Here is a 13,030-nt window from a genome sequence, read left to right as displayed (position 1 = left end):
CAGCAAGCCTGAGGTCAATATCCTGGCTCCTGGCTCTGTTCTCCCTTGCCTGTGCTCCCCACTTCCCCCATGCAGGCTCAGGCACAAGCACAGATATCTGGGCAGTGCCCGGAACAGTCTCCCACTCCCCAACCCCCATGCCACCTCACCAGGGTCCGCAGCCAGCACTCCTCGCAGTGCACATGCCAACACTGGATGGACGTTAGAGGCATTGAGTACGAGTCCTAGGGAGGAAAGGGCAGAGAAGGGGGTCACTCTGAGGCAGGCCCACCCTCCAAAGAGCCCAAAGCAGTGCAGAGACCCTCTCCAAATCCACCAGAGTGCGGAAGCCTGACCAAGGGCACTCCTAGGTTCTTTTCTACTCACCATGCAGATGAGGCATTTGTAACGGTCCCCACGAGATAGCTGCCGTTCAAGTTCTCTGACCCGAGCCTTCAGAGCCTCAAACGTGGTTACAGCTGAATCTTCGGTGATTCTGTAAAAAGGCAGGCATGGTTGGGTAGCAGGCTGGCATCTCCCATCTGCACCTCCTGCCTACACCTCCCTTGAATTCCAGAACCAAATACATAAATGTCCCCTAGGCATCCCTGCCTGCCCCTTCCTCTGATAATCTGAATCTGCAAATTTCACATTCCAGAACCAAACTCCTCACCCTCTCTGTTCCTGTATTCACATCCAGATGGGTTTCTACACCAGATACCAGGGAACCATTCTCAACCCCTCCTTCGCAGTCTTCCCAACAACCTAAATCTGTCTTCTCTCCTCGTATCTCTAGAAATCTCTCCACTTCTTTCCCCTCACCACCACTAGCCCAGGCTCTCCAATGTCTTCTACTGATTCCTCCACTAACCTTCCAGACAGCCTTTCTGCCTCCAGGCTCCTCATCTCCACTCCTCTCTCCCAGCACCTGGAAGAATTTACATTCTCAAAGCGAATCTCTTGTGGTGACTTCCAACAATCAGCGCTCAGCTCAGAGTAGAGCTCCGCCACACTCAGTGCAGCCCCAGCCCACTGCATCCCTCAGCACATTACCACATGTTTTATGCTCAACTCCTACATGCCACCATCCATGCCACCTTTTTCACTGCCTTGGCCTCTGCACTGTGACCCCTCTGCACCCCCTTGCCTGACTCACTAGCTCTGCCTCATCATTCAGACCTAGTTTTGTTCCCACGTCCTCCCAGAAGCCTTTTCCAGACCCCCAAGCCAGCACTGCACAGTGGCTCTCTGCCCCCCATGTGAACTACGGTGTAAAGTTCCCAAGTGTGGGTTTCCTGAGGGCAGGCTGCTTACTCCACCAGCATTGACTATGGCCGAGAACCCAACCTCGGGCATGGGACATAGGCAAATGTCTGCTGAATAAAGAGCCCATCCAACCTCCAGGGAAAGGGGAACTGGATGCAGGGATTGGATGGGTCCCCCGGGATCTAGGCCCCTTTGCCACAGCCAGGCCTGCCTCCAGTACTCCTCGTGACTTCTTCCTAGGCACAGCAGATGCCCTGGTAGTCCTTGGTCTGTGGCCCAATCCCTGTACCAGAAGGTCCCTTCAGCATTTCTGGGACTCCTTGGACTGCAATGCTGAACAAGGAATACCTAGGACTCTCTCACCAAACCTTCCCACCCTCCTAAAACAAGTGAACAGGACCCAGGGCAGCTCACAGAGGGAGAAGAATGCTTCCTGGAAGAGTACAAAAGATGGTATAGGAGATTGGCCTTAGGGAATAATAATGATCATACAAATAAAATAGCTAAAATTTATTAAGCACTTACTAAATGCCAGGGATTGTACTGAGGGATTGATAATTATTATCTTATTTACACCTCACAAAAACCCCATGAGAAGATTCTAATATCTCTGTTTTATATACGAAGAAACTAAAGCACAGAAAGATTAAGTAGCTTGCTCAAGGTCCCCACAGAGTCAGGGAGATGGGATTCATACCTGGCAGACTGATTCCGTGATCAACTGATAACTATGTGATTGACCATGACTATACTGGCTACAGCTAGGAGGAAGTGGGGCCCCAGGCCAAGGGAATAGCAGAAACAGAGGCTAAGATCCCAGTCTGGCTACAAGGCCCGTGTGTAGGCAAAGTGCTACAGTGAGAAGGGAAATGGCGTGCAGGAGGGCCTCAAATGCCACACCTGAAGGAGCTGAAGATTATCTCGTGGGCAGCAGGAACCTGCTGAGCATGCTGGAAGAGCAGGGTATGGAACAGCTCGTGTTTCACAGATCCACTCAATCGGGAAGCAGAGGCTGGACTGAGGTGGGGGAATCACAAGGGAGGTAGACTGTGGGCAAGGACAGTCTCCCAGGGGCACCTGTTCTGCAGTTTAGGGGAGACCATCAGCTTAGGAAGCTTGAGAGCTTACAGGTGGTCTGTCACTTCTGGATGGGAGTGGTAATGGAAGCGCAAGGAGGGTAGTGGTCACATTTCATGGGCAGTAACAAACTTCAATCTCTGGTCTTTTTCTTTTGGGGAGCTAGCAGCAACACAGAGCACTGACTCGTTAGTGGCTGTGTCCCTGATACAGGGACACTTAAATCCATCACCCTAGGGTCCATGACTTTCTCTGCCTTGCCTCTCTCCAGGGATGCCAAGAAAGGCTCTGACTAGTTCCTTCTGGTACTGGCTGATTCCCTGGGGGCTTCCATTTACCCCTCTGGCTCTTTTAAGCCTTTACCACCCCTTCCCCCCTCACAAGCATCCAAATAGCAGGCTCCTTCCCTGGCATTTTGCACAGTGCCATATGTGCCATCCCCATCTGGATTACAGATAAATTCCTAATAAGGTGACAAGGATTTGTAGCTGTGCTCCCTTCCACTCCAAGGACTAAGCTGAGGAACTGCCTAGTCCTACATGGTTATTTCAAAGATGGGGAAACTAAGGTCTGCAGCTGGGGGCAGCCTACCCCACAATAGAGAACTAACTCCTAGACCCCAAATCAGAGAACTAAAGCTGGAATGGCAAAAAAGGATGAGGCCAAGAGAGAGCAAAGCCATTTCCCATGCCATCTCCAAGAACTACAAGGCCACACTGAGGGCCAATAACCAACTCCAGAGAGCCTACCTATCCTGGGTGTGGTCAGCACACACCTGCCCTCTGCTCTTTGCTCTAGGGAAATACCCAATCCTCTAACTCCTGGTCCAGGATGGCTGTGGGCTATTCCTGAGTCCCTCCAGGGCATGGGGTGGGGATTCCTGGAGGAAGCCATGGCATTCTACGTTTCCCTTTCCCTGAATGGTAAAACAGATCTAGGGTAAGAAATAGAGAAGTCGCCCCAATCTCAGCAGATCCAGATCCAGTGGAGAGCTCTGCACATGACTGAGCCAATCTCCACCTCATCATGGAGATCCCTGCCTACGGGTGCCTGTGCTCACACAGGTGGGACAGAAATCCTGGCTTCCCCCAGCCTTGAGTGGGTTGTACCTTCATGGAAGCCACTGGCTCTGCCCCTACCTCCCCCTCGGGCGCCATCCCTGATTAATGATCTTGTCTTTCTGATTTATGAGCAGCCCCTCCAGACGAGGGTGGGTGCCCCTTACAACCCCGCCCGCCCCGCTCAGCTGGAGTAGGAGAGAATTATTAAATAAACATCCATACGTCATTCCTCCCCCCCCACAAGCTGGTTGCGCCGAACCCGTACGGCCCGCTCCGGCGCTGACACAGAGCAGCTGCGGTGATTCATGGGCAGCCGGGCCCTGCGCCGCGGCCCATACATCATGCCAGCAGCACTCGCGGCCCCGGCCGAGATAAACTGATCAACCACAACGGACTGGAATGAATTTATGACAACACAAAATGGAGGGAAACAAATGGGAGGTGACCCTGGGCCACCGACCTGGCCCTGCACCGGCCTGCAATCCACTCTCCTGGCAGAAGGCAAGATGGAACACTGGCCCTGGAATGAAGAGGGTGCCTTTTAACCCCAGGCAACCTAACCTGCAGTCAGAAGGTGGGGTGGGTACTGGAGTTAAGCAATGACCAATGGCAGCAGCACCAGGCAGCCCGGACTGGACAATGCCACCTCCTAAGGCCAGAACTGGCCTTCCTTGGGCTTCTGGAAAGGCAGGGAAATGCCCAGCTGATAACAAATCCTGTGGTTCCCGGGGATCCAGACCAGGGGTTGCCCAGCCCTGGGCGAAGCGCTAATGGATCCCTTTTCTTCTGTCGGAGAACCCAGGCCAAAAATTCCTACCAGAAGTGATGAGACCTGATGTTCCTGCCTAAAACCCACTGCGAGTGCCACCCGGGACAAGAAAAATGAAACCAATTTAGCTCCCGATTAAGAAACAGAAACTGGAGATGAATCAAGTGCGCCAGCTGGGCTGGGCGGCCATACATCACATTCCCCGGGCGGAGGCCGCCGCAGCGGGCAGGCAGGCGGGCAAACTGCTCCTCCCTCCGCCAAGGCTCCTGGGGCCGTGGCCCAATGATCAATTCACAGAGTCACGCTTAGCACCAGCTGGGCTCCACTGCCGGCTGTGTGCCCAGGGCAGCAGCACTGAGCTGCACTTGGGAGGCAGAAGCCCTGGCAGCAGGCCTTCCTGTAGCAAAGCACCCCTCCTCCCAGTACCACCATCCCAGGGCCCCCTCTTGGCCAAACACTTACTTCTCAATGTCACTGTTCTTGCAGGTCTTCTGCATGGCCTCCTGCTTGCTGCTTTCACCATTGCTGGTGGATGGCATCTCTGCTGGGACAGAGGGGCAACTCACACTCCAGCCAGACTGGGCAGCACAGGTGAGGGGCTGGGCTTGAGTCAGTCACCACCATCCAGGGATGCCACCTCTCCCCCATTACTCCTAACCTGGGGCAGGACTTACCGTCACTGGCCCATTTAGAGAACTCAGGCGTGATTCGCGTGCTGGGAGGGCCCCCACTGGAGGAAAGGAGGAAGAAGGAAATCAGGCCTGAAGGCAGGCAGAACAGCCCTGAGGGTCAGTACTGGGTTGACCTCTGCCTCAGGGCTTCCTGTCTCTCTGCCCCACCTGCCCAAGCCAGTGCCCACACTTGCTTTAGGACTGCACCCCGAAGTGCCTCTCTCTCCTTGGCTTCGCCAGGCTCCTCGCCTGTGCAGGGGATGACGTCAGCCTCCGTGTATCTGGCGCAGTGGTCAAGGACAATGGATCCTAGTTTTGCAGCAGGCCATAGGGTTGAATCCTCAGGAGAGCGTGCTCCTCCTGGCCAAAGCTGAGCCTCTGGCCCGGGGGGGTGGTGTAGGTGAATACCAGAGAAAGCTACTTTTCTTATTCTCTGTGGCCTGCCCCATCAGCCCCGCCAGCTCCCATAGTGCTCCAAGGATACTGTGGCTTCCCATACTCCAGAGTGTCATCCCCATCGACATCCAAGTCAGCATCACTGTCTGGGTTCTCTTTGCCACTGCACATGATGAAGCCAGAGCCTGTAGGAAGCAGTGTGTGAGGAGGGCCTGGGGACAATAAGACTAGGCCAAGGGTGCCCCTCCTGTTGCCTCCAGGTAGGGGTTAGGCTTTGGACCTGATGAGGCCCAGAGAGAAACTTGGGCCTGGGATATATACAGCCAGATACTTCAGTGCCCCTGACCCTGACATTTCAGGCCCTTCACTCTGCAAACCTCATCTTTCTCTGCCACTGCATGCTGCTCCAAGTGGTCTCTGCTCATAAACTAGCCCATTCATACATTATGTCATGTCCTTGGGGGACACTTAGCCCCAGGCCTGCTGTCCACCTATATTCCAGGTCTAGGAAGAACAGGAAGAGGACAGAAAAATTCAGGTCTAGGAATTTCACAGGAAAGGAGCTGGGCCTCCCCTATGCTCTATTATCCATCCTGATAAGTCCATCAGAGGAGAGAACAGGCTGGCTAAGGCCAATCAGAGCCACAGAGTGGTACCCCCGGCCAACATCCTGATTTTGGCTGCTAGATCTTTGCCAGCAAAAACACCAGGCAGCTGTTCAAATATTTGGTGTCTGAAGCGCCTGACATTAATTATTCATCTCCACCTCACTCAGCCCAGATTCCTGGACAAGTGCAGTTATAAAGGGATTAAAAAGGGACAGACGAAGGAGGACAGGCATGCACACCTACTTCTCAAAGCAGTCCATGAAGGCAGCCAGGCTGGGCGGAGGCCAGGCCACGGGCCAGGCAGGCAGGCGGCTGACCCTGAGGTGCGTCTGGCATAGCCACAGGAGGACTCTCAGCTCATTCGGAGGGGCGAGCTGCAGGGGCTACACCAGGCCTGCTCACCTGCCAGGTGATCTCTCTGACTTCCAGGACTGCCCTTCCTGATAGCCCAGGGTCAAAGGCTACAGAGCTGCTCCCCCCAGCTTCCCACTTCTTCCCAGTGGGTCTCAGACCACACCTCACTAGCCAGCACAGCCCTGCCAGGGACAAAAGGTTCTGTGGCTACTGGGATCAGCAAGGAAATCCTTAAAGTGAAGAAGCAGCTCAGTTCTGCCTGATGATATCAGACATTTCTGCTTGTTCATTCTTTCCTCTCAGGTCCTTATACTCTCATTAGGGTACATCTTGTAAGGGGTCCTCAGGCCTCCCGTCTGCTCCCTCATTCTGCTTACCACTGAGTTCTGACCACTTTTCTTCCTGCTCCAAACCCATCAATGGCTCCCTACTGCATGCACAACCAAGCCCAGGCTCCTCAGCCAGATCTGTGAAGATCTGGGTCCATCCATGTCTCTACTCTTGCTCTCTACTCATTGACTCCGTAAACGCCACACATGTGGACACGGAGGCTGCTCACCAAACCCCAAACATACCTTGCATATCCTGCTCTTAAGACCCCTGCTCATGCTATTCACCCCATCTGGAATGTTCTCCATCTTTCAAGCCCTGAAAAACACTGAGTCTTGATCCTTCTCCCTTCTAACTCCACCAGTCTCTGGTCTCACACAGATACCACCCACTCCAAAGGTAAGCAGCACTGGGAAAGAAAGACACCGGGCACTGCCTGGGCTCCACCTCTCCCTGACAGTCCTCATTTGCCCTCTATCCTGAGGCACTGACACACTTGAGGCAGCAGGCAGGTCAGGAGCAGGGCCATTAAGCTGGGAAAACACCAAGTTACAGCTCTGTCTCCTGTTCACGGCCAGGTGTCCTGACAAGCAATTCCCGCCTTGTGGGTGAGTGGCACCTCTATAAACCCTCTGACAGTTTGGGAGACAAACTCCACCATCAATCAGAATGTAGCTATCAGGTTCACTTACAGCTTGCGGCCCCCAAACCCTGACAACCCCCCTTCCCCAGGTACACGCAGCTCAGCAGCCGGCCTCATCCTCTGCTCAGCCTAGTTTTGCCTTATAAGTGGAAAGCAGAGAACCCTAGCACCACATGTGAACCCAGTATGGCTCCATGGCAAAGCAGAGAAAACAGGTACCCCAAAGCTGCCAGGAAAAGCCCCAGCTTCTCAACATGTAAAGCAGCCCTATGGCCTGAAGTCCTTTTCTCTGCAGTCTTACTGCCTACCATGCCTGGCCCAGGACTCATACTCCATTGAACATAGCTACTGTGGTCTCCCAAATCCTAAGTGCTTTCTCATGCCCCCATGCTTCCCCACCTCCTGCTCTCTGCCTAGAACCTTCTCCCTCCTGGTCTACAATACACATGCTTGCTCCTTTGGCGAGTCTGACTCAGCCCAACCGTGCCTCCTACCATTAACTCACAGTGCCTACACAGAGCAGCTGCTCTCTAAATCCCTACTAAAGGAAAGAACTCTCAACCTCAACACCATTCTTTCCACCTCCATTGGGCTTTTCCTGTTTGTCTCCATGCTGAGAATAGAGCACTTCAAGATCTGATCCCTATCCTCAAGGTGCTCTGTGTGGCGGATGGGGCTTCCCAGGTTCTTATACACAGGTGTCCCTTCCCTGGTGTCCACCCAGACTCCTGTGTAACTCCAAAATCATATTACCACATATTGCCACTGTCCCTTACCAGACCGGAAGCTGCGATGTCCCAAGTTTGACTTACTGTTGTGATCTCAGCATCATCCAGCAGAGCTGGCCAGGCCCATGGCTGGTGCCACACTGCACATCCTAGCAGTACTGGCTAAACACTGGCAACACTGCTCTATTAGTTCCTAGTTAGCTGGTGGCCTGGAGAAACCTCTCAGGACACAGCTTTCCTTATCAGATCCCAGCTCCTAGCTGGGTAGCAGCTTTCTGTTCTGCTGGCCAGTCAGGCAGGATAGACAGCATGACACACTTTCTTTGCCAAAGAAAAGGCCTCTGCCTCTGGTCTGAGCCATTCACTCTGACCCTGACCCCTCCTCTCGCTGAGACAGATGTTGGGAACCTCTCCCTGCCCCGACAGGTGTTCAGAACAGGCTGCTGCCGCCAGTTTCACTCTTGTGCTGCCCCAGCCTGCTCCAACCTCTTTCCCAGCACATTAAACTTTATTTTCTTAATGAAATGTCACTTGCTGACTTCTGGCAGAATCATAATAAAAAGAAACGGCCATAAAGCCATTTTATGCAGACAGCGCCCCTGCCAGCTTGCCCCCCCTCCCACTTGGAGAGGAAGGCTCCACAGTCATTTTATGTTCTCAGCTGCTGGAATATCCCAAGCCAGTACTCAGAGGCAAGATGGCACAGACAGCTCCTTTCCAAGTCTCTGGCTCCTCTTCCATGTAGCTCCAGGGATAAAAGGCAAGCTGCCACTCCTATTGCTGCTATCCAGGGAAGGAACTCAGCTCCCGGACCTCCAAGATGGCCCAGAGTACCCTTCAGTCACCAGGGAGGCCCCCTTGCTGCAGTTCTGCCCCATCTTAAAGTGGCATAAAGGCCTGAGCCCCCACCCATAGGCAACCTAAGCCTGATGGTCAATGATACTCAGTAGGGTTGCCTGGCAGCATGGGAAATGCAAAAAAAAAAAAAAAAAAAAAAAAAAATCCTTCCCCTCAGAGTGAAAACTTAGCAACAAAAAGGGAGAGGGTTAAGTGCAGAAATGAAACACAGGTCTACATTTTATAAAAATGACTCTTCTCCCATAAACTCATTTCTTCCTGGGTCATCGAGAAGGGAGAGGGAAAAAAAAAAAATCAGTGTTAATTTAATCAATTGATCAGATGATCGATTGAGAAACTGGAGATGTCCGTTTACTGGGGGCAGTATCGTCCTGGAACCTGAAACCACAAAAAAGGAGCCATTGATTTTCTCACCTGCTGCTCCCAACAAAACTAGAGCCCAGGGAGAAAGGAAAGTCTCGGGACCTCCAGAGCCTGTGCTCTCCCACACGGAGGGCAGGGCAGCAGCTTCCGGAGAGTTTTACACTGGAATTAGTTACAGATGCAGTTACGGTGTCTTGTGTAAACGCCATCGATTGGGGAGCTGACAGTCTGGGGAGCTGCGATGCGGGACAATCAATCGGCCTGCAGTGTCACCTGCCACCTCGCTGAACAGTTGACAATGCAATTATCCAGTGTGGAGGCAGGGAGTTGGCGTGTGTCAAACGTACTTAGCCACTTTCCGGGCCTCCTCGATAACGTGTTTCACTGCCTCACGTCAGGAGAGATGCAGAGAGACAGACGCCGTTTAAAACCATTGATACTTGCTCCTTCTGCCTACACTCCCTCTGTCCTAGCTTAACAATTGTGTTCCAAAAGGCGATTAAATCCCATCAGCTGCCACAGGGGACATAAGGTGCCTTGCTCCTTGGTGCCTTGTACCTCTCCTCACCCCTCCCAACGGGTGACAGAGATAACTAAAGGTGGTGGAAAGTCAGAGGGCAGCAGCCCAACCCTCTCCACTCCAAGGCCGCCTCAAGCAGTGTGCTGTTCCAACACCTGCCACTGGCTGGACCAGGAGCAGAGCTGCACTGGGGGACATTAGCACCTGAGGCTCCCTTCTCTGGAGAACTGGCACACCAAAGGAGGCAGCAGCTAGGGCAAGGCCTATGTGCCCATGCCCTGCGGCTTACAACACCTCTTACCCACTTGCTCCATACTTCTGGCACTGAAGTTTTATCAAGAAATAGCCAGATAAAAGATTTGTGTCAGGTTGGATGTGGTGGCTCACATCTGTAATCCCAGCACTTTGGGAGGCCAAGGCGGGTGACCTCACCTGAGGCCAGCAGTTTGAGAGCAGCCTGGCCAACACGGTGAAACCCCATCTCTACTAAAAACACAAAAATTAGCCAGGCTTGGTTGCACATGCTGTAATCCCCTACTTAGGAGGCTGGCAGGAGAATCTCTGGAACCTGGGGGGTGGAGGTTGCAGTGAGGTGAGATCGTGCCACTGCACTCTAGCCTCCAGCCTGGGTGATAAAGTGAGCCTCTGTCTCCAAAAAAAAAAAAAAAAGATTTGTGCCAAAGCTGCTCTGCCTGTTTGCTTCATGACTTTTCATCCAGCTACTTGGAAGCAGCTTAAATCTAAGGAACTCATGAAAGATAAGAAACACCTCAGGTCAGGATCTGGACAGGGCAGACACCAGGCACTGCTGACTGTCTTAACACCCTTTTCCTCCCTACTCACTCCACCTGTTAGGTTCAAAGGGGCTTCATGCTGGATTTGAGAAATGCATTCACCTCCAGGGCTTAAAGATACAGTTGCAGGCTTCCATTTCCTGTGAAGCTTCCTGGGAAATTCCTCCATCTCACCACTCTTATGCCCACATCATTGCCACATGACTTGAAACCAATCATTCCCACGTCCTCTCTCCAGCATGTCCCTTCCAGATATGAGGAGCTCTGGCTCCCCAAATGCAGTTGGGTGAACTCTCACTGGAAACCAACACACAGGAGGGACCAAGGCTCACCAATGTAGGCCTCTTCTCCAGGATCCAGGAGCCAGATGGAGGACAGGAGAGGAAAGGCATGGCTCCTGAGTCACACCCCTCCTTAGACTACAGGTGGAAGCAGGCTTGTCTTAAGGGCTGTCTAGTTAGGTTTCCCCTGTGGTCTGCTTCTCTAGCCCAGAAGCCCCTTGCTCTGGCCAGGTTTGCCATGGTGCCCAGGAAAAGCATCTTTTTTCCCTAACTGCGGATCTCTTACTGGAATGTTGGGGACACACTAGGCTCTGTGTTCTGCCCTTTATATAAACAGCAGGAGCAGGTTAGAAAATCTATGGTTCTTAAAGGACAATCAACAGCTTGGGCACACAGCTGAAGTATTTCTTCTAGAATTGGGAAGGTAAAAGTGCCTCCAAGGCAGCAAAAATTGCTTCCAACTTACTTTCTTGAAATAAAACCTATTTCCTTTAGTCTTTTCAAAAATCTAATTCCAGTAGGACCTACTTCAGTGCTCACCTGTTCTGTCTAGTTCTTCATGTGGTCCTAAAATACCAATCCGAGCACTCCCAGGCCTGAGCTATCTGGAGCTCCTCCTCAGTAGCCCCAGGTCACCATCTCTAAGGCTGTTCCCCTCAGCCAAGTGTCTCAACTGAAACTCTTGCTTGCTCACTGCTTCCCACAGCAGATTACATTTGAGGTAACCGATCTGATCCATCAGACCAACCCCAGGGGGCCTGGTGGGAAGCTTTGCTGAGGATGACGAAGGGGCCCTAGTCTGGGAGGAGGGATGGGGATGATGGGATACAGGAACTTATCTGCAATTCTTCACTTCTTTCATATCTAACAAGGACAGCAATCTCTGTTCTGTCAGCACGCACAGCGCAGTTTAAATGGGCCTCGCCACTAGCCTGCTCATCCTGCCTCTGCCTCCCTCTCTCTGAAGTCGGCTGGGCAGCTTCTTCAGCTGGCGTTATCACTCCCTCTAACCGGTCTTGGCAGGCAATCTAATTCCTCCTGAAAAGGTCACCGCCATTTTAACTGCCTTTCAATCACATTAAGCACGCGCTGCCCGGCTTGTGGCCCGGCCCGCCCGGCGGGCGATCAATGCACTGCACTGACACCAGCCCGCCCGGCGGGGCCACACCCAGCCCCCCAAGAGTCAGGGCTATCGGTCCTGGCCAGGGAGGGTAGGCTGACAGATGGCCAGCTTTTGCAGACAGGACTTTAGGGGCAGAGGCAGTAGGGATCAGCCAGGGCCTCTCTTTGATAGCCCCCCCACCGAGGAGCCTGCCTCCTCCGCTCCACTGTGCCCCGCTCTCTGCCTCGTGGCCCCTGCTGATCTCACTGTAAAACAGCCTTTCAAGTCTGCCTGTCTTTTGACTGCACTAAGCTGTTTAAGAGGCGGCAGCAGCTTCTATCAGGAAAGCTGGAGCAATTCTCTGCAGATAAAGGCACCTCCGGCCCCTGTTCCCTCTTCAAGTCTCACTCTCATTCTCGCTCTCCAAATCTCTCAAAGAAAAGCCCCCTTTGAACTCCCCTCAGGAATTCTTGAAAGGAACAACCTCACAGTGTAAACACTCAGGGAAAACGGATACCCGCCCAGGGCCTAAGAGCCCTTCACACTGCTCTGCAAGTGCATCCCAGCACAGGGGAAATACTTTGTCAAATCAGCAGGCCCTTTGCAGCTTTATCCTCTGCAATCCCTGTCTGGTGCCCAGAAGCCATCAGGCCCAAGTCTATGCCAAGGAACCTAAGAAGTTGCCACAGCAGTGGAGGATGTGAGCAGTCGCAGCTGGCAACAGAGCTAACCCAGAGTGGCACGCTGGAACTGACCCTGCACGGCTGCCACCGGCACCCCTGCATCCAACTCACGGGACAAATGATCGTCAGCTCTGCTGCTCACTCTTCTAAGGCTCCAGTACAGGATGAGTAAAATGGCATATTAACGCTCTCCAGCTCTGGCTCAGGGAGACGGTTTGATCCGACTAACCTTCTTGATTTATGTATTGGCTTGCCCCCAAACGCTTGGGTAATGTGAGAGAGGCCCAGAGGTATCATGTCCCATCTGGGCTCTTAGCCCCTTCATGGAGCCAGTCTGCACCTGCAGAGACCACTCCTCAACACCCACCCAGGTAGCATGGCCCCAAGGAGGCAGAGAACTTCTTCCCAGCTGCTGTGAGATTCCCCAGGGACCATACACAGCAGTACTCCCAAAGGTGTTGCCCAGAGAACGAGAGACAGACGGGAAGCAGATTGGCTCACTTAATGACCACAAGCTGCAGTACCAGCTGTGCTCGTGCACAGAAAC

General features: G+C 53.0%; 1 protein-coding gene across 13 annotated transcripts in view; it reads right to left on the bottom strand.

Moving 5' to 3' along the window:
- RNF220 (ring finger protein 220) overlaps window positions 1-13,030 on the bottom strand; it is a 257,437-nt gene that overhangs the window by 1,580 nt on the left and 242,827 nt on the right. For 6 of the 13 annotated variants that reach the window (XM_035251202.3, XM_035251205.3, XM_035251201.3 and 3 more), the window contains 6 exons: window positions 5,308-5,404; window positions 5,018-5,104; window positions 4,827-4,882; window positions 4,615-4,693; window positions 367-475; window positions 150-224 (listed from right to left, as the gene is read on the bottom strand). In XM_035251202.3, coding sequence (XP_035107093.1) covers window positions 150-224; window positions 367-475; window positions 4,615-4,693; window positions 4,827-4,882; window positions 5,018-5,104; window positions 5,308-5,404 — 503 coding nt within the window. Of the gene's footprint in view, window positions 1-149; window positions 225-366; window positions 476-850; window positions 908-3,843; window positions 3,904-4,614; window positions 4,694-4,826; window positions 4,883-5,017; window positions 5,105-5,307; window positions 5,405-13,030 lie in introns of all 13 variants that reach the window. The other 7 variants (XM_078331528.1, XM_078331527.1, XM_078331531.1 and 4 more) reach the window with 2 other exon arrangements.

The sequence above is a fragment of the Callithrix jacchus genome, chromosome 7 (assembly GCF_049354715.1).
Source record: "Callithrix jacchus isolate 240 chromosome 7, calJac240_pri, whole genome shotgun sequence".
Taxonomy (NCBI): Eukaryota; Metazoa; Chordata; class Mammalia; order Primates; family Cebidae; genus Callithrix; species Callithrix jacchus.
The sequence above is the reverse complement of the archived record's forward strand: the minus strand, read 5'-3'. Positions and strand labels throughout refer to the sequence as shown.